The 21,764-nt window shown below is 41.7% G+C and overlaps 1 protein-coding gene and 1 long non-coding RNA gene across 2 annotated transcripts in view; both read right to left on the reverse strand.

Moving 5' to 3' along the window:
* Window positions 1–785, reverse strand: part of RSBN1L (round spermatid basic protein 1 like) — a 60,818-nt gene extending 60,033 nt beyond the window's left edge. The window contains exon 1 of the mRNA XM_075599616.1: window positions 78–785. Coding sequence (XP_075455731.1) covers window positions 78–555 — 478 coding nt within the window. The 5' untranslated portion in view covers window positions 556–785. The remainder of the gene's footprint in view (window positions 1–77) is intronic.
* An 8,887-nt stretch (window positions 786–9,672) lies between these two features.
* On the reverse strand, window positions 9,673–20,696 carry LOC142494919 (uncharacterized). The gene is made up of 3 exons (XR_012801608.1): window positions 20,272–20,696; window positions 11,182–11,295; window positions 9,673–10,811 (listed from the first exon to the last, which is right to left on the reverse strand). It is a non-coding gene; the product is annotated as an uncharacterized LOC142494919 (long non-coding RNA).
* Between the last annotated feature and the right edge of the window lie 1,068 nt (window positions 20,697–21,764).

Here is a 21,764-nt window from a genome sequence, read left to right on the forward strand (position 1 = left end):
ACATCACCCAGCACAGGGGAGGACACCCTGAGGGGGCAGCACATGATAACCCAGGTGGGTGGTATTCAGGTCCTTACCTCTGCCCGCGGTGGGCGGTGTGCTTGGCAGGGGGATCCCCGCCGCCCTGGCCGCCTTCCCCTCCCCGTTCTCTGCTTCCCGCCGCCGCCTCTTCTCCCTGTCCCGCTTGTCCCGGGGTTTCCCGGGCTGGTCTGTCAGTGACACTCCCGCGGGAGCAGGAGGCGGGAGGCACACGCTGCTGCCGCTGCTGCAGGCCACCGTGGGACAGCTCCATGCCGTGGAGTAGCCTGACCCTCCCCGGCTATTCCCGCCTCCTCCTCCCCCCTCGCCATTCACACGCTTCGGCTTCAACCCCTTCTCGTCCGCCCTGCTCTTCTTGGTGGGGTGCGGCGAGTCGCCGCCGGCAGAGGGAAGCAGCGGCGGGTGCTGGGCTCTGGCCTCCGTGCCGCTCCTGACCGCGGTCGCGTCTGTGGGCTTCGCCGTGGGCTCTTGTTTGTCAGCTGGCGCACAGCGAACGGGACTCCGCCGCTCCGCCATTTTGATGCCTTGACACACCGCCGCCAAAGCTGCCCGAGAGAAGGGGGGCGGGGTCACGAGTGCTCTGCCAATCCCGGAGAGGGGGCGGGGCCGCGCTTTGACGTCAGCACGGCAGCCTGATAAAGCCGCACGGGTTGGGGAGAGGCCATTTTGTCGGCGTCGCCGCGCACAGAAGAGGCGGGGGAGAGGGTTTGCTGCAGCCGGAGACAGCCGGTCGGCGGAGGAGGGGGTGTGTCCGGGAGAGGCGTGTTTGCCCTGCTGCAACCCGTCCTGACCATGTTGAAATGCTGCGAGCGCACGCACGTGACTGAGAGATGATGGCGGTTGGTCTCCGCCATGTTAGGACGCGTCACTTCATGTCCACGGTCGCCGCCGCCGGTCACTGTGTGAGTGTTTCCGGTGTAATAGCAGCTGAGACCAGCACAGGGCTCCCGTTCTTATTATACTGTGCTTTTTAAAAGAGGGTGTGGCGGAGCGGCGACAGTTTTTGGACGCACAGTTTTAAAATGGCAAGTGGTGTAAGCAGAGGCGGGGACCGACAAGGAGCGAAATCCGGGGGTGTAACACAATGACAGTTTTATGGGGGGGAGAACACCATTTTTATTCATAAAACGTCATGGTTACTAATGCTGTCCATGGGACTGAATACAAATGTTAGAGCTGGCATTGTATATGTTGTCACTTAGATTGTAAGCTCTGCGGGACAGCGGCTCCCTGGTTCCCGTTATTTGCTCGTGACTTGTAACACTTTTGTATCTTATCTCCCCGTGCTGTGTTGCTGATTGTGTAAAGCGCGGAGTACACTGGCGGTGCTATATAAATTAACATGCATAAATTGGGGTTGGAGGAAATAGCATGAAGCCGTTCTCTAAGTAACAGTTTTCACTTCACTGTATTTTTGTCACATTGGATGTTGCTCTGGACTTTTTTGTTACTAATTATGAATGCTGGAAAAAATGGCTGGTGCTCAGCAGCCCCTCCCTCCATGCATTAGGCCCCCAGTGGCTGCGGATCAACCGACTCTAAATTCCCCTGGAAACAGCAGCAGGAGTCAGGACTCCACATGTATATGCTGTATATACCCACACAAGGGTTTGAAGAGGGCCCTTTTATTTGGTTTCCATTGTGGCAATTGTTTTGAAGAAGCAATCTAAGCGGCACTTACAAATTATTTATTTTTAATTTAAAAAATATATGCAGCCTTTGTTTATCTTTACTGAAAACTAATTACCTAAGCTGCCGATCGATCCGTTTTCCTGTGATCAGCGAAGTTCCTGCTTCCCCGAGTTCACTAAATGGCTGCCTTTCAGTTTCAATCCATCCTTCAGTTGGCGTAAAGCTGCGCTTATAGTGCTGGCGACGTGGCTGCAGAACAAATGTATTGGCGCCGTCACGTGCGCTTATAGTAGGCGATGGCACTGGCAGCCTAACTTGGCAACTAAAATGTATTCTACTACTTGGGTAACATTATCTATTGTTATAGTTTGATGAGCTGGGAATATTGGCAACAAATTTTTACACAGGAAACTGTTACAAAGATCTTGCACTGCTGTGGAGGTGGGCTAAAGCCCGCTATAGAAATCAAAGGATAATCGGTATATTAAAACTAATGTCCAAGTCAAATAAAGAATAAGTTATCCAAACAGAACTACAGAACTGATTTTATTTTAGACACATATAAAGTATTATATGAATTGCACTTTTTTTTTTTAAGTCCTTTAACTGCTTCAGTGCCGGACACCTCCGTAGTAACAGATGCTCCAGCCCTTCTGCATCACCTGGCCGCTTCCCTGCAGCGATGGCGTGATGCCCCTTCAGTGTGGTATGTGATCAAACGCCGATCGTGTATAGACTCTAAAAAGCGAGGATCAATGACGTACCGCATGGGGGCTGGAAGTATGTTGCTGATTTTGTATGTACAGCACCCCCTCCGTCCCCTGTACATTCAGTCATTGGGGCACTGAAGGGGTTAATAACACGTAATTAAAATGAAACCGGTCACCCTTATTTAAATTAAAGATTATACCGTTATCCCACACTTTTGTATTGCGTTTTAGCCTTGTGCAGACTATATTTTGTAGTTTTTATCAAACATAGTACTTGCTTTTTCCATTTCACATGTTGGAAATGTTTAAAACCATACCATACAAATGTTTTTTTCTAACTTTTTCCAATTCGGACCTATATGCTTACATTTTTTTTTTAGCCCAGATAAAAAAAAATGAAGATTGGGTGTATTTTTTTATTTTATTTTTAAACCCTATATTTTAAAAATGCCATAGTTTTCCATTCCGGGCGAAGTTACCGTGTTTAAATAATTTGAAAAGCAGTGCCCAATAGAAAGCGGCAACAGTCGGTTGTCTCTTCCTATTGATGACCATTTCTACCCCCTTTTAAAAACCAGAAAGTAATACCGGTAACTTCACCAGTAAGCATCTGTAACTGAAGTGGGGAGAAATTGCAGCTTTTACTTGGTATGAGTGCAAAATTAAAATGTTCTCTGACCATGTTATGTTCCAAAGGTATGTCATAATGGCAATCTGCATTGATTGTAATGTTAATTTTTTTTTTTTTTTTTATCTAATATGCTTGAAACATGTAGGTGGAATTGTGTCATGTCCTGCACAGGGCATTTTAACGGAATATGAAATTCCCCTACCACCCAGCGGGAGTAGTTTTGTTTATATATACACATTATAGTGATGTACAGTATATTCTAAAGTGACTGAGCATGTTTTACAGATTTGTAATAAAGTGTGGTCATTTTAAACCTGTCTTATTTGTGAACTGTTCAATTGTATTTATAGCATGTCTGTTGAATGGCTGTACTGTCACTTAAGAAAAATCCTTTCATTTAAATAAAAAAAAAACTTGCAATCTCTCATTTGATACTTCACAACATGCCTGAGGAAGAATCAAAAGATATTTTACCTAGATTGCCGTAAGTGGCTGATTTAGGCCAAAATTCAAACCTGCTGCTTCGGACTATGACATTATCACCTAAATCTGGCTTCCTAAAATGGAGCAGCCATTTTTTTAAATTAATCCTGAGTTTGTTACATAGCAGTCAATTAGTGGATAAACTGCCTGCAGAATCTAGCATGAATATGTATAGCTGTTTTAGCGAATTCCTATCCAACTAAAGCACAACTGCAGGTAATACATTAAAGGATAAAGTATTTAAGTGCATGGAGAACCTATTTTAATCTCCTTTTTATGGAGAAAATACCTTGTGTTACTTTCGCTCATACAATAAGAAAGTGCTCTACTTGATCTGAAGGCTTCTTCAAAAGTGTGAATCATACGGATTAGGGCTTAATTGAAGTTAGGTGCTTCTGTGAAGTAACTGTGCAGCCAGCTCAACTACAGGAGGGTCCCACCACCTTAGCAGGCTCATTCATGCACTGGAACACTCTCAGTACTTATTTTAGCAGCTAAAAAGGTATTCTGTGATTTCTAAATGCTTTTGTCCCCTCACACACACCACCCACCACCACCACCGCCTGTGGTGAGTGGCCCTATGCTGCAGAAGGAGCCCTGGTCCCACTGGAAATCAGGCCCAACTAAAGCAATCATTGCCTGTGTGGGCTTCCTCTGTTGCTCCTTAAGAACCAACTCCACAGGTAGGGCCTCCATAGGTGGTAAGGGGGCCTTTTTTTTATATATATATATATATATTTATTGCACTGGGGCCAACTGGTTACTAGTGAATATACAAGAAAAAAAACAAAGTAGCAGTTAATGTAAACCCACTGTCATTCTTGGGGGGGAAAAAAACATCCAATATGTGTAGTAAAATGTGCTCTCCTTGTAAGGAAGACACGATTTACATTGAAACTTTTTTTTTTTTAATTTGAAAGCAAACATTGTAAATATTCGGTCACATTAAAATGTTCAACCCAATAGTAGGGCCTAAATCTCCACTTCCTACTTTGTGTTCACAGAACTCACATCACGCAGGTGGAAATGGAGCATGAGCCATGTGCATACTCAAGACAGGTCTTTTGTCTTTGATTAATTAGCATTTTTAAATATACAATTAAATGGAGTATAAGCATAGCACCCATGGTCGTTTAATTAACGCTTGTGCCCAAAGAGACGGTGTCTGCTCACTGAATATGATATTGAAAATTTGTTTGATAAATGTGAGATTCTATAAATCTTTTAACCATGTTTATTTGTTTGTTTATTTGTTTTATAATGGCCATTACATAAAAAAATGCATAAGTATCTGCAACTTATTATGCAAATCAACTTTTACAAATAGATTAACTAATTTTAGGAGACATTTGTTACCAGGTAATGGGAGTTTACCCTGACGAAGCGCCTACGAGCGTGAAACGTGCGTTGGTACGTGATGACGCACTTTCGGTGACGTCATCTGGAGTCGCGGAGGAACACAAAGCGGGAAGCTGAGAGTTTTTTCAGGCTGACAGGTCGTATGAACAGCTAAAGGGAGCGCGCTACAGACACACTGGTGCATGCATTTAGACAGCACCAATAACAGCACCTTAAGTGGTATAACTGACTGTTTGGCTTCTTAACTAAGAACGGAGCCACACTATATGTAGTGACGCCCAGACTACTATCGGTTTTGCCTAGTGGGGCGCATACATCAGGCGCTCCAGGCACCTTACTCAAGGAAGGTAGAGGGACAGTATATAGGGGTCCCTAAACTATTCTGTCTAGATATCACTTGACATATAGGGACGTTACCCTGAAATACATAGCCCCACCTTACACGGCTATAAGCCATAACTACCTAGTAACCCTCCCACGCTGTGATCCCAACCCACTACACAGGTTATATACCTTTATGATACTAATATGGGATTATGATGGGAACATCAGCAGAACCAATACGACAGTATACTAAACAACAGTCTCCCATAAATTGAATCACTCTCATAGCAACACTGCACTACCCCGGTGCTCTCTCTGTGTTTCCAGAAACCACATAGTGGAATTTTAGACATTAAGTCTTTTGTATATATGTTTAATAAATGTGATTTTATAATTGTACATGTAGGGCTATGGAGCTATCTCCAAGGATTGAATTTTTCCTAGCCTAACTAACTGGTCTAGCGAGTGCAAATAGGAATCTTTTAGGCCACCTCTGTGACCCACCACTACTATTTATTTTATCCACATTCAAGGATCATCTGTAGGATCAGGCATCTTTATAGAGGGGGGCCGTCGCCCGCCTTACAAGAAATGAACTGTTTATATATTCTGTAATAAAGTACTCACTTAGCAGTGTCTGAGCTCCAATAGCTTACATCCAGAAACTCGGGATGTGTAAGTCACATTATTGCACAGTGCCTCAGGCAACAAAAAAAACGCTGGAAGTTCTAGGGAAGAGGATGTCTTGTGCTGACAAAATTATGTCCACAGTACTACCTAAGTTGTTACAACCCTAGAAAAGTTGGGAGCAAGAACTAGCTTGGTCAATGTTACAATTTGTGGGTATCATTTTTAAAGAGTCAATCTACAATGGCGGATTTTTTTAGGCAAATTGTGTATGATTATATATTTATATTTTTGAAGCAGTGGGTCTCTGGTGCTGAAAACCGTTCATTTCAGCTGTGCAGATCCACTGCTTCATGGGAGATACTTACCTGAGAATTAGGTGCCTGTAGCCGCTCTCCTTGATTACAATGGTTCCCAATGTCTGCTCTTCAAATATTTCCCAGCCTGCGGGCCAATAGCAAGCCATGACATCGGTGCAGCTTGGTATTGGCCCATATGACGTGGGAGCTTCAAACTTGAAGGCCCTGATTACTGAGCAGGTGCTACTACCGGCACAGAGTTCAGAAGTATGGGGTCTCTGGAGCTGAAATTAACATGGTTCAGATTTAATGCGTATTCATCTGGTCTATATTTTACTCTACCCCCTCCCCCTTTTTAACCCTGTGAAATTTTGAAAGCTAAACAAATTACGTTTCACCATGGTTAAAGTTCTCCATAGTTCTAAATTTAGTCTCACTCCAATTATTTGGTAATAACCAATACATATCAAACAAGTTCACTAATATTTGACACAGTATCACAATCTTATTATCCACTTGTTACCTTTGAAAAGTGTTACAACAGAACAGCTCAGATTACTCTAATTTATTTCTTAGGTGATATAGTATTGAGACAAATTGTTTTAGATTTTTAACCAACACATTTAGTCAAGAATGTTTTTATTAAGATTGTCGTGGATATGGACACGAAGTAATATTTCAAGTTATGTATTAAAATAAATATAAAAATGCAAGTGCAGATTGTGGGGATCCTTTTATCAGTATTAGCTGCACATATGCAAAGGATAAGATGAAGCACCAGCCTCAGTGCATAAATAAATGCATAAATAAAATAAATATTTTATGACATGGTTTCCAATTGCCTTCATGTTACTATATTGCTGCATTTAATGAGCATGGTAGCTAGAGATATCCAGTAATATGTAAACAATATATTTCAAGCTCCCTCATAAAAGCCCATTTGTCAGTTTGTTGCAATACTTAAACAATTCCACCATGCAAATTATCCAACGTAGACATTTGGATAGACGTTACTGATTGCCAGCAGTATTCCAATCTATAATGCAAAACACCCAAATCTTAGGCCATCTCATTTTGTGCAGGGCACTGATGATTATCTCCAAGCCCACAAGTATCAAGCTTGCTGTGGCTCAATTATCAACCCACAAGCATGGCAACACGACCGAATGTGAAATGTAGCCGTCTCATCATGCTCTTCTTGCCGCGTAATTAGATTCATAACACGATCAACGACTCCAGTTATGTGAACCGGTCATCGATTTTGTTATATGTATTGTTGACCTTGAAAGGTAGCACTGCCTCTCACAGCAGAGTTCCATACCGCTGCAATTTTCCAGGGCTTGCTTGATCTTCACAACTAGCCGTGTTCCAATTGATCAATCTACTGCTGCACATATTAAAATCACGTATCATGGAATAACAGCGCTGGAAACATGTAAAGGGAGATCTTTCACACAAAAATAACATACTGGCCACTGGCAGCAACTGGGCACTCTGCTACTAAGGTTACTTTGTTCTGGTCTATACCTACTGAAAAGGTGCCACAGTACCCCTTACCTGTGTGTCGATGTAACTTATTGTGCCCTCTTTTCTTCTGAGGGCCAACATTTAAACTGGTAGTTTTTCTAAATTCATATTGACCTGCTATCCATGAATTACAATCAAGAACTTGATCATTCATATCTGATACGAACTTAAGATCCAGTTAAGACTGGTTAGTGTAGGATAGTGTAGGATAGTGTATTTTCTTGTAGGAAGCAGGCCATAAAAGCATGTTTAATTTGAATTTTTTCATGCAGCATTTTTTAATCTCTACCTTTAAGTTTTATAAAGAACTTGCAGCTGTATGGATGAAGAAAATGAAACGTAGCACTCCAAAGGCATTTAAGCAATTTGTGGTTTATTAATCTTGTCCAACATAGTGAACCAAAACATTTACAATTATTATAAAATCACAACTGCTTACATTCCTGTGGAGTTTTACTTTCTTCACATCATTGGATTTTACACTAGTGTCTCAGCACTCGTACATTTTTCGGTACAATTAATTGTGTGCATCGACTTTGCTGCAGTAACATTTTATTCTGCCCTTATTTATACTAGATTACCGATTTTGCATTGAAAGAGCCTGTGGAACCTAATTCATTGGGGTGGGGGGGCTAGAAAGTGGGGGATACAGGACAATTAACTTTCATATTTGTCATGTCTCCCAATTGAATTGTGCAGGATCTTAAAACCACGATATGAATCGGCATTCAGCATGGGTTTTCCCCCCCGCCCCCCACTATGGACAAGATTTGTAGACATTTGAGTAACCAGTCTCTTGCAGCTTAATTTGCATGTCATGAGGTGGTTGTCAAAATAGTGTTATCCAACAGAGCACTCCATTATACCTCAACTCAGTCTAACCATTTATTGCAATTCTTTAACTGGATTCTTTCCTCCACTTCCAGTCTGAGTACCATAAGGAAATAGGCTATACCGTCTGATCTTTTTCAGAACCTGCACACTAGTGTTAAACCATTTAAATTACATGTAAACCAGCCAACTATATCTTTCCTGTTCCTGTCCAATTTCTTATGACTGTAAAAAAAACTTCAACTCAACCATCTGCACCGATTACTTCAAGGCTAATACTTGAAAGGACAATCACATTTCACCCATCTATAGGAAATATGGCAGAAAAGCAATGGTCATCCTAAACTTCCAAATCAATTTTATAGTTCTCTTATTACCTTTATATCCTGCCTCAATGTTTGTACTTGATCCACTCTATTTAAAAATATAAATTATACTACTACTCGAATAGGCTACTCACCAAGAAACTCAGAAATAGAGCGGGTGTAGGAACCTAAGGAAGACGCTCATCCCAGACCTATTGAATTAAAACATATAGGGGAACGAGGAGAAGACCAACAAAGGGTGGGAAACACGAATGGGAGCCGGAAAGCTGGCTGCCAGGGTATTAGGGTCGGTTTGCAATTTTTGTTTAAAAATAAATAAAGGATTATTTCCTTTCTGAATGAAAATAAAGCTTCCTGATTTCTTAAAGCAGCAGGAAGCTTAATCCAGTCTTGGGGCAGTTCTTGAAAAAGCTCTCCCTCCAGATTTATTGACCTTAAACCAAGGCACAATCAGTTGAAGGGCAATAGCAGATTTGAGAGCCCAATTGGGTGCGTTACCGATTAGGCAGTTCTGAAAGTAAGGAGGGGGCTAGTCCATGTACAAAGCAATAACAAGTAAGGGTAAAGATCTTAACCCTTTGCTCCACTGGGAGCTAGTGCACATCTCGTAATACAGGAGACATGTGGTCTCTCCTTGCTTTGCTGCTATAACACAGGCAGCAGCGTTTTGCACCAGCTGCAAGACTGATATGTTTGGAAACTCACCAGCAGATAATTTGCAAAATCCAGTCGGGAAAAGACCAAGGCCTGTGTCAGGTCTGTAGATTGTGTATTATGAACAGACACACAAAGAATTGTGATCATTACTCATTGTCGATACATTATGGGCCAAATAGAATTGTTAGACATGGAGGGATAACACACCAAATTCTGGAGCTAGTATGGATTGTGTAGACTGGTCTTTATGTTGAACATATATTCCTCAATATTTGGTCTAATAAAGTGACATACAGGTGTAAAAGAAATTTCATATTGTTCTAAGGCACTTATCAAACCACAATGACTAGAGGAAAACCAAGACAAATTGGGTTTGACAATTAAACAGTATATAATATAAAAATAACCTTTAGCTTACAATATACAAACTGTATTACAATCGTATCGGTTAACCTGCTCCGCTGGCTTTTGTTACCCAGCGATGATTTAAAAAAAAAAAAAAAAAAAAAAAACCAGTAGGGCCAATAATGTACATTCTGTATAAAGAACAGATTTAGACCATGCTGAGATTTCTTACATCTTCTGTTAATATTTTATGACTGCAATTTTGTCAAATATACCTGCTTGCCCTGTACAAATACAAAAGAATGCAAACATTGTAATCAAAAATTAGCAAAGAGTAGTCTGTAAACTATCATAAAAGTCTCACTATATTAACAGATCTACAAGCAGCGTGTAACAGGGTTAAAAAACATTAAGGCAATAATACTTGGTTTACAAAATCATATGTAATACTTTTTTTTTTTTTTTTTACCTATGTGTTATATAAGGCAGGTACAGTATATGGTCCCAGCAAAGAAACATTTAGCATGTGATACCGGAATCAACCATTTTAAATATTTAAGATATATATATATATATATATATATATATATTTAAGATATATATATATATATATATATATATTTAAGATATATATATATATATATATATATTTAAGATATATATATATATATATATATATATATATGATTGTACAGTAAAATGTACCAGTGTAGGTTGATCTACACTGTTAATGAACCCGATAAATATGGAATACTATGATTTTAGTGGCACTTTGATTTTATGGTATAGGTTGATCCCTTCTCGGTCAGATGGTCTTGCAACACATTCTTTGCATTGCAAGCTCTTCCGCAAGCAAAGAGGTTACTGCATCTGCAGGCTGATTCATTGTCCAATCTAAAGGCGAAATATTTCGGTCCTCTTCATCTAGCGTTACTGAAACGGATGAGTCTCTAGGCTATGAATCATGTCCATTGTGAAGGCGACTCCCCTGATCCTCTTGATTTATCACTGTTACTGAAACCTGTAGAAAAAGATTTTGCATGTTTTTACTACAATACCAGAGACATTCAGGCCCAGATGCACAAAAGGGAGCTAAGCTTTTGATTCAGAGAAAGCCTGAAATTATTTGCAATGCGCTGCGGGTCAACTTCAGTGAACAAGCTAAATTACTGCTGATGCGAAACTAGCATGTGCTTGAGATGGTGTAAATACCAAGTATACGTAGATTCTTGTAGAACATACTTTTCCAAGCTTAAACTAGTTCTTTGTGAAATCATGCACTTTTGAAATCTGAGAGGGCACATTTTCAAGTTAAGCATTTTAGGCAATAGAGTAGATCATTTCGTTTTTCATTAACAGCTGCAAGATTTAATATTCATAAATGCAGTTACCAAAATCTGCAGCATCTGGTGTAGTTGACAGTCGACCTTTCACAGCCATGGAATTGACGAGTGTGGTCTCTGGAACGGCATCACACAGCTCATCTGCTGCACCTCCTGTATGGTCTAAGAGATCACACACATAAACCAGACAGCTGTGGAGATTGTAATCTTGTAACATATGATCATAACCATTATTAATAGTAGAAAAAATAGGCTAAAGCGCTCTAATGCAGGTATGATGAAATGAAGTAAGCCAAACCACTAAACCAAGGTATAAAAAGAGTATGAAATAGTACTTAATATGCAATAGTATGTATGGGTACTATCCTCCTGAAGACAGGTGGTAGATGGTACAAGCCCACTCACCCTCAGTCTATTCGGCAGGTTCCCCTGAACATAAGCAATACTCACATCTTGGGAGTGGAAGGCAGGCTGTGCAGCTTCAGATATGCAGTATACAGGAAATATGGAGAACAAAAAGCGCACTAGCAAAAACGGAGCAGGAAGGACCCAGAATCAAAAATAATTAAAAGGGCACTTTAATGTGACAAAAGACCCATCCAACGCGTTTCGAACGTCACAGCGTTCTTTTTCAAGGAAAAAGAACGCTGTGACGTTTGAAACGCGTTGGATGGGTCTTTTGTCACATTAAAGTGCCCTTTTAATTATTTTTGATTCTGGGTCGATCCTGCTCCGTTTTTGCTAGTGCGCTTTTTGTTCTCCATATTTCCATTATTAATAGTAACCTGTACCTAAAAGCCCCACACCCACTATAGTGCCAATATATCCCAGGTGAAAAGGAATGGAAGTGGCACATGTAATAGATTCAATGTAGGTGATAGAATTATTACGTCGGATGAAGTTTAAAAACATAATTTGTACCTAAACTGGTGTGAAAAGACTGTTAACCTACATGTTTTTATTTTGTTTTAAATAATTATGCTGCGGGCATTGAAATATGGAGGGAACAATAATTACCACCTAATAGAAATAAACCTGATCTGAGGAAGGGGAACTAATGCTTTTCTCAGTGAAAACATTTCAACTACAATGGTGAATTAAACATTCACACTATACAGGGGCGTCCGAAAATATTAAAACTTAGGAGCCAGACAGATTTTTTTATTTTTTTTTTACACAAACCAGCGTTGCTTGGCGAGCCGTTTTGGCTACCCCAGTCACCAGTCGTTGGCTGTGTGTGGATGTCAATCTCCCCCTGCTGACAAGCCCCACCCTAGGATTATTTTTTTACCAAATCATTTTGCCATTTATCATAATCATGATTCATTGCCCTTGCCTCTGGAAATCCTTCACTAAGCAAATTTGGAGGTGTTGCTGTATCCCTTTCCTTATGAGCTCCTATGAAGCATATAAAACCTTAAGATACTGTTTATTGCATATACAAATGTGCATTTACAAAAATGTCTTTAGGGCATAACTGTAAAGATTCTAAAAATGTCTTATCCACTTCAGTTTCCTGAAGTTATTGACAGACCTTCACATGGGCAAGCACTATGGCTGTCTTGTTTTCCAGGCAAGATTGTGTTTACTGCTAATGTACTCTAAAGCTAAGGCCCCGTTCCCTCAGTCAGCGCGCCGACAGGCACAGACCCGCGATATGCGGTCTGTAAGGAGTAGGGAGCGGGAGATACAAATTGTCAAGATTCTGCCTCTCGCGCATCACCCCTCCCTCCTCCCGAGCCGGCCAAAGTAACAAATAAAACCAACAGGCGCGCACAGGCACACACGCACACACGCACAGTCACACACACACACAGGCGCGCACAGGCACACACAGGCACACGGGGCGAGGTGAATCGGAGCAAGGGGGGAAATCGGAAGGGAGGGTCGGGCAGAGGGGGGATCGAAACGGGGATCAGAGCTGAAGGGGGAAATCGGAACGGGGGGGGGGGGGGAATCGAAGCAGGGGGGAATCGGATTGGCTGCTGGAATGTCACGTGACGCGACACTGGCCAAAATCACAAGTTCCTTGTAGCTCCGGCTGGCTGACGCGTCACAGCACGCAGTCAGCCACGCCGGAAGGAGCCAGCGGGGGCAACTACAACAGGGGCAAGCAGCTGGTGGCCCGCAGCCGCACGCGCCGACGGCCGCAGCGGGACCAAAGCTTAAGCAGGAGAGCGGCGACTTTCCTCTTCCGTGCAAATCCCTGCGGTGACGTCACGACTTGCCAAAAGGGCTGTTACACGCTGGTGCTTCAGCATATCCAAAGGGTTTAAAGATAATTCATAGAAGAGAAGGGAATCCGGCGCCTCAACCGGTGACAGAATCCAGGGCACTTCCGGAAGTGCCCTGGATTCTGTCACCGGTTGTGGCGCCGGATTCCCTTCTCTTCTATACTGCGCACACAGAAGGCTGCACGCCAGGATTTGGAACGCAGAGGAGAGCAGAACCAAGGTCTGCAAGTGAGCTTTCATAGGTAAGGTTTCCTTCCCAAGCTCTGACCTCACTTTGGCCCCCTACTCCTTTCCTATGTGACTCACTGACACTTATTGTGCTGGATGACGGCCTGAGCGCAGGACAGTTCTCTTTTTTTTTTTTTTTTTTAAGAGAATTCAAGCAGTTTTTTTTTTTTTTTAAATACAGGATTTGAGCAGGGAGACTCAGGAGCTAATCCTATTAAATTTCAGCTTCAGAGACCCCCTTCTTCCGGGGGTATTTACGTAATGTGTGCTGGTAACCACTCCAGGTTTCATATTGTGGCTGCTTTTTCAAAGATCCCAGGCTCTGCAAGCCAATAGGAAGCCGTGACATCTTCCTATTGGCCCATATGACAAGGGAGCTTTAAACTGCAGAAAAATGCAGACATACCGGCACCCCCTTCAAAAAGGTATCCCCAGAAACTGGGTCCCCTGATGCGGAAATTAACACGGGTCAGCTCTGGAGAAGCCCTGCTTCAAAGCTTTACTATGTTAAAAAATAAAAATAATTTGAAATGAAAAGAATCCAAAGGGATTTATATATTGATATGCAACATACAGAAAACAGTAAAGAAAAATTGTTAGGAACATAATTGTTTTTACCAAGATAGATGTACAATTTTGATAAAGGAACAATATTTATACAAGTAAGATGTTAATTTATTTAAGTAAAATAAAAGAATATTGAAATAAAAAAATACACACACACACACACACTTATTCAAATGTACCCAATTACAAGTACAACAATTTCACCCTCTGATATCTGTTGGAGGATTTTGGCAGTGGGAGTAAACCAAGGAAAGATCAGAGAGAGAAATCCCTGCTCCCATCAGAGAAAGTGTCCGATAGGCTACATACCTTTGGGGAATGCGAGCGAGACACAATCTGGTACATTTTGGAGTTTAAGTTGAAAACTTTTTACACTAATATTTTTTTTCTATCCATTTACATATCACTGTGAAATCCTGCACTCTCCTTACTTGGAAGGCATTAGTATTTTATCTGGTAGTGTTAGGACCTGTGGAACTGGGTCTGCCTTGTCGTGGCTCACAATGCTTTGGCCAAAGGGTTAAACTAAATGACCCTTTTTCAAGAGAATATATAAGTATTTTACTGTGTATTTTTGTCATATTGGATGTAGCATTGGGCTTCTGTCGCTTGTATACATTTGCCACGCTCAATAGCTCTCCTTTTTGACGCATGCATATATATTTTGTGGGGGGCTGAAGGGGTCCCAAAATGAGCTTGCTGGGGTTCTGTGTGCTGTTTAATATTTAATAGATTAGTCAAACATACTGCACACCTGCTTAGAAAAAAGTAATCACACCTGGTACGAATTACATAACAGGGCTGTCCACTAAACCAAGGTTTAACATTTTGCATCACAAAAGGACATCTCGTAACCATCCACAGCAACATTTTATACAATTGACACCTGCTGGCAACACATTTCTGTAATGCGTAGCAGAAGCCCTTGGAGTTGCCGGGTTAGCGGACTGCTTACATTGTAGACCACTAGCAAATCCATAGGTTTTATATTTGTAGAGCTCAACAATGTAGTGCATCTTCGTAACTTTCCAAGCGTAACATTTGCAGCTATAACAGCCTGGGAAAGAGAAAATGTATCCAACTTTCTGTAATTTTATTTTCCTGGAACCATATGGCAGTGGGCACTGTAGGGTTAAGTCCACCCTACGCTTGTGTAGGACAGGAAATGTAATTCTGCCGGTAGTACCATAAACGGCCTCTCCTATCTGCATGTACTCTTTGGCATCTCCCATACCTGAAAAATACAACTGATAGTTTAAACATAGGGCGGGGTAACTATGCCATATGGTTCCAAGAAAAGAAAATTACAGTAAGTTGGATACATTTTCTCTTTCCTGTTTCCCATGGCCGTGGGCACTGTAGGGATATACCCAAGCAACACAATAAAGGAGGGCAATAATAAATAACACCGATATCAGTTTCAACTCATTTAGTTTGGTCGCAAAGTACTTCAGTGTGTAGTAAAGCTTGTGTCGGCTTCAGGCTGCGTCCATAGTGCTAGATACGGCGTGAGCTACATAGCAAAACACTATGACGCCAATGCATAGTGCGCAAGCAAGTTGGCATTTCGAAGCGCAACGCCACAGAGGAGCGCGGAAGGTAGTGCGCTCTACTATGGACGCGGCCCAAGCCTGAATGCCCAGCCTATAGTATTTCCTAAATGTATTAAATGACTAGGATGGAGGGGGAGGGGAATGAAACAGATAACTAAATAGAAGAGATGAGGCAATAGCAATGGCGGCAAGTGCGAGTTTGACAAGCAGTGACACCCATAGAAAACACAGATATTACTAGAAAACTTCTAAAGACTAAACCAAGTTGGCGCAGGAAAAAATAAATAATTAAAAAAAATAAAAAAATTAAAAAGAGCAGATAAGGTAATAGTACAGGCTGAAAAAAAAAACCTTAAATGCAGGCTTGCTAATGCAAGAAGCCTGACAGAAAATGGGGGAATTTGAATTAATAGCTGCAAGGGAGCAGTATGATATAGGTATTACTGAAACATGGTGGGATGAAACTCATGACTGGACAGTTAATTTAGAGGGTTATTCCCTTTTTCGGAAGTATCGAGCAAATAGAAGAGGAGGTGGAGTATGCTTATATGTTAAACCGGATCTAAAACCTATTACAAGGGAAGATATTTAGGAAGGGAATGATGAAAATGTAGAGAGACCTTGTGGATAGAAATTAGCAGTGGAGGTAAAAGTATAAAGAAAATGTAGGGATATGCTATAAACTAGGGGTGCGCAAACTTCTTGAGCTGCACCCACCTGCCTGGCAGCCACAGCGTTCGCGCGCTCCCTCTCCACGGACCCGGCGTCAAATGACGCCGCAGGTCATGTGATGTCACGTGACCCTGCAGCGTAATTTGCCGTGCGTTGCTATTGCAACGCGTCATGTCACCCCGACCATGGCGACTAGTCGTTGAAGAGCCGGCAGAGAGCCGGTAAGGGAGCTAGAGGCCTCGTGCCTGCCCCGGCATTTAATTTAAATGCCTTGGAGAAGAGCGCGGGGCCTCTGTAACTGCCGCACCCCCACAGACATTCTTGCGCGCCCCCCAGTTTTCGCACCCCTGCTATAAACCACCAAATACCTGTGAGATTGAGGAAGCAAATACTTTTGTAAATGGGGAAGGCATCAAAACAAGGTTATGTTTGCATAATGGGTGATTTTAATTATTCAGACTGGGGCAATGAGATTAGCATTACAACAAAAGGAAACAGGTTTTTGGGGTTGCTTAAAGACAATATGACCCAAATTGAGGAGCCAACCAGGAGAGGGGCAATACTGGATTTGGTAATATCAAACAATGTAGAAGTAATACCCAAATGTTCCAGGACTTGAATATTTGTTAACAGTGATCATAACATGGTCTCATTTGAAATAAATCAAAAAAACAGATTACTGTTCTTGGATTCAACAAAGACCTTAAAAACGGGCAGATTTTAATAAACTGAGGACTAATCTACAAGGAATACATTGGGATGATGTCTTTGCAGGGGAAAATGTTGAAGATAAATGGGTAGTCTTCAAAACATTGTTAGAAAAAGCACACACATCAGTGTATAAGATTGGTTTTGACTTATTTCTTTTGTACTTATTACTCAATGTGGCTAAATCAATAGGTAGGGGAGGAAATGGAAAAGAGGCAGGTGTTTAGATTCTTGAAGTCAGAAGGGATGGAGGCATCATATCAGAATTATAAGGAATGTAACGAAAATGGCAAAACGGTCAATCAAATTAGCAAAAATGGATAAAGAACTTTTTAGGATTGATCTTACGTTCTATTGCAATCCTTTTTTCATTAAGTACCTTAACAAAAAAGTCAGAAAAGAAAATATAGGACCCTTTCAGTGTGAGATGGGCAGGCAGATTATTGGAGACCTGGAGGTTGGCATCGAGAGCAAAGTCTCCATCTTTGCTGCTGATACACAAATTGTGTAAGGTAATAGAATCAGAGCAGAATGTAATTTCTCTCCAGCAGGATTTGGAGAGAATGGAAATTTGTCCTGGGCCCCAGAAAAGCAGTCTACGGCCTGTCAGGTATGAACACACACCACACCCCGCACACACACTTTTGGTGCTATATAAATAAAGACACAAATATAAGGGGCATGTGCCAAATACACGCCTTCACAATCAAACTTCACTGTATTTTATCAATGAAATTGTACTTTCATGTTTATGATATTTATGGCATGAAACACCGAGTGTCAAAACAGAGAAGTTTCACTACTAACGCGCACACTTTTTTGTTTGCCTTCCTTTGGATCAATAAGTATAGATATAGGCGAAAGTGTCTAAATTTAGCATAGGTTGAACTTGGACACGTCTTTTTTCAACCTCATCTACTATGTAACTATGCGGCTGCCTTGCAGATGTGTGCAGGTGATGCCTGTGCCTTAAACGCCCATACTGTGGCTATGGCCCTTTTTGAATGAGCTTTTAGACTTAAGGAAAGCGTATGAACAAAAAGGAGAAAATTCACTTAAGAGAATCCATCTGGATATTGTTGCCGTGGATGCCGCTTGCCAAATCCTGGGTCCTTCTGTGAGGATAAACAGACTGATACCATGCACCCGGTTGATATGTTTTGAAACAACTCACCACATTGATATACTTCCTCTTATTTCCTGGTTTTGGGCAAAATTAGGGAATTGCAATTTCTTGGTTAATGTGAAATTGAGATCACTGTAGGCAAAAAATAGTAAAACTAGTATCATGACTCTGCTTTATCCTGGTGAATGATAAGGAACGCTGCCGTTATGGCTATGTGGAAGGTTATCTTCCATGTCAACAGTTAAGATTTAATATACAGGTTCAAAAGATGCACTATCAGGGCATCCAAAACCAGAGGTGTTCTATAACTGATCTCTTCTCCAGATTTGTGGTCTTAATCTTTTGAATGCTTGGAAAAAATGGACGAGCAACTACATTTCTGTACATGCCACGCAAACAAGCAGCATGTGATACTTGATGCAGTCAAGATTGAAAATAGACTGCAAAAACAGGATTCTTATCCATCCATTTCCCTTCTTCCTTTGACCACTTGTGCCCTGCACCACCCTTCTCTCCTGCCCTGCCCCTGCGTGCCCTAACCCTCACTCGCTCCTCAAAGTCTTAAGATACTCTGATCTGCAAAATGGGAAGCATTAACAGACAATGTCTATTTCTTTTCTCTTGAACATTGTCCTATTTAACATTAATTTATATTTTGTTCCCCCCAACTGTCAATGTCAAAAATTGTCCTCCTTTCCATCATGTAGTGTATGTATGTCTTTATATAGCAGCAAAAGTATACTCAGCCCTTCACAATGAATACAGTACAGGGAATAATAGAATAAGCGCAGCAAAATCAGACAATAGGAACGGAGAGCTCTGCCCCGAAGAGTTTACAATTTAAGTCGGGGGAGCGCAATTTTTTTTCCTTGCGCCCCCTTCTGTCTGTCCCCCTCCCTGCTTCAGACGTCCTGGCGTCGCGTTGCCATAGCGATACGTGACCAGGGGCGTCTGAAACAAGGTAAGTAGACGTTTACAGAGGCTCAGCAGCTCCCCCAGCATTATTTTAAATGTATTCGGAAAGCGTGCGGGGGTCTGTGTAAACCCCGCGCCCCCCACAGAGTTTCGCTTCCCCCACTTTGCGCACCACTGATCTAAGTGGTATGATGGGGAACTTACAGAGACAGCAGGTGAGGGAATAAGTGCTGTAGATGGCAGTGCTTGGCAACAATGGTTGGTAGGAGTGACTGTGGGTGTGGGACAGTAGCCTTGAGTGCTGGCTGTTGGGATGCTTGTCAGTATTAACAATTAGCAGGGGAAGAGGTGGCAGGGAGACGTGGGCGAGAGCAGGTGTGTATATGGCTGGGTCCAGGATTAGGAGAGATATTCCCAGCCCAGGAAGGAGTAGATAGAGGATGTAAATAGAGGATTTGTCGGGGGGCTTTTTATTGAGGGGTAAAGATGTTGTTGGAGAGAGGTGTATAAATAATGGTGCAGTGTATGGGTAACAGTGTAATATAATTCATTATGCTCTTACAGCGAAGCATAGGAGGAGAGCGGAAAATAAACAAAACCCCACAGTAGAGCACAGAACAGTCACACACCTATCCTCAGTGGAAGCTCTCTCACCCCCCCTCCCCCCACCCCCCAAATTAATCTTAATACTTGGTGCTGAATGGTGCCCTTTAAATCCAGTTGATCACCTTTTTTCTAGCTATTTTTTACTTCTTATTCAATCTTTTATTTAAACCAACAAGCCTCTTCCAGCCAACTGTTTTTTTGTTTTGTTTTTTAATAGGATAGGAATCACGGGGAACCACAGCATTTTCGGCTCCGGAAGCCCCCCAGTTCCCGAGATAATTACTGATTAACGTATGGTTATTACAGCCTAGTTCTAGGTTATTTAAATGGGCGTTTCATAGAAAACCGCCCTGAGATTTGACAGCAATTTTGTTCCTCTGGAGGAAGATTTATACGAGGTTACTTAACCAGTAACCACCTTGGTAACCAAGGAGTCCTCAGAGCAGAGCAGCTTTGGGTGCCCTCCACTCCCATGTTAAGTATATTTATATATTAAAAAAATATATAGTGAGACAAATAAGAGTATTACCTCTTTGCTAAAGCCTTTTGGCGTGTAGTGTTCCCATGGCAACTCCTGCCGTTTCAGCTCACTTGATTCCCCCAGCACAGAGCTGCTTTCCATGCAGTCTACAGAGACAAAAGTCTTCACAAAATTCTTTGACGTCCAGTGATGTCACAAAGGCGACGCATTTTATCATGTCAACTTCGTATTTGGGTGCCTTTTAGGTGTTCAGGTTCATTTGGTCATCAAATATTATTACCTATTTAGGCAGAGCACCACTACATTCATTTATACAAAAAAAAAAAAACTTAAATCTGCAATGCCGCTTGAAACGGTATTCACACAGGTTCTCAAGCTGAACCGCACTGAGCTTCCTACAGTTTTGGTGTCACTACTGTGGTCCAATAGGGGGCTGCAACATAATCAATTGCTGCTTCATATCGCCCCACGGTTTGGCTACCAGTTTTCAGATTTCCAAGGAAGGCAAACAAATGCACCTAAAAAAAAAAAAAAGTCTCTATTATGAATACTGCATGTAAAAAACAAAGCGGCTTTAACCCTGTGTGTCCCGCTTGAATCCACAATGAGGTCTTGCACTCTACAGGCCCCATGACATGGGAGCTGTGTCATGGGTTTCCTGCTCAATATCAAGGGATAATCTGGCTGAAAGAGGAAAAGAGCACTCCTATTCACGCCAATGACACCTCAGTGATCGCTTTGTGCCCAAGGGACTGTGGCAGTCATGCCGCATCCTCTTCGGCACACAAAGGGTTAAATGTAATTAACACATCCTTCTAAAAATGATCCCTTATGTTAAATGATGGCTCACAATGGGATTATGATAAATATAGTTCGTTGTGAGGAAGGTATCACTTCCACTTGGCAAAGAACTTGTATGCTCAGATGCATATGGATCCTGACCACCACATTCAGAAGGTGTAGGTACAGATTAACAGTAAAAAATAGTGTTAGTGAGCAGTTGATGCAAACTTATTCTTTATATTAAAAACGGTAAACTACTATCATTTTAACCATTTAGCCAATACTACACACAAATGCAACTACTTTCAGACAGCAATTATTTATTTCAGTGTGAAATGCAAACATTAAAGCTAAAAATTGTCAGAGAGAGCATTAAAATGTGCGAATTGCCAAAGGAAAAAAAAAATAAAAAGTGGGGATAACAACGATCTTGAAAAACATATTGTCTGAGATTTCTAGATACAGCTCACCCCGTTATAGTGCGATCCACTACAACGCGGATCATCTTAACGCGGTCTAAACGTGGCTCCCGATTTACACACACCCCTACACCATGTGGGAGTTGAACATAAATACATTTTATATAATACACATGCAGGAGCCTGGGTTTCCACTAAGGATGCTGGCAACACCAGTGATTCAAGGGGTAGATGTCATCATTTCAATCCTAACTTTTAAACAAAGCTAGTGCACAGTGTAGGTTTTCGTAAATGTAGTAAAATATATATATTTATTTTTTAAGAAGGTGTACCCCTTTA

Source organism: Ascaphus truei, chromosome 5, assembly GCF_040206685.1.
Source record: "Ascaphus truei isolate aAscTru1 chromosome 5, aAscTru1.hap1, whole genome shotgun sequence".
NCBI lineage: Eukaryota > Metazoa > Chordata > Amphibia > Anura > Ascaphidae > Ascaphus > Ascaphus truei.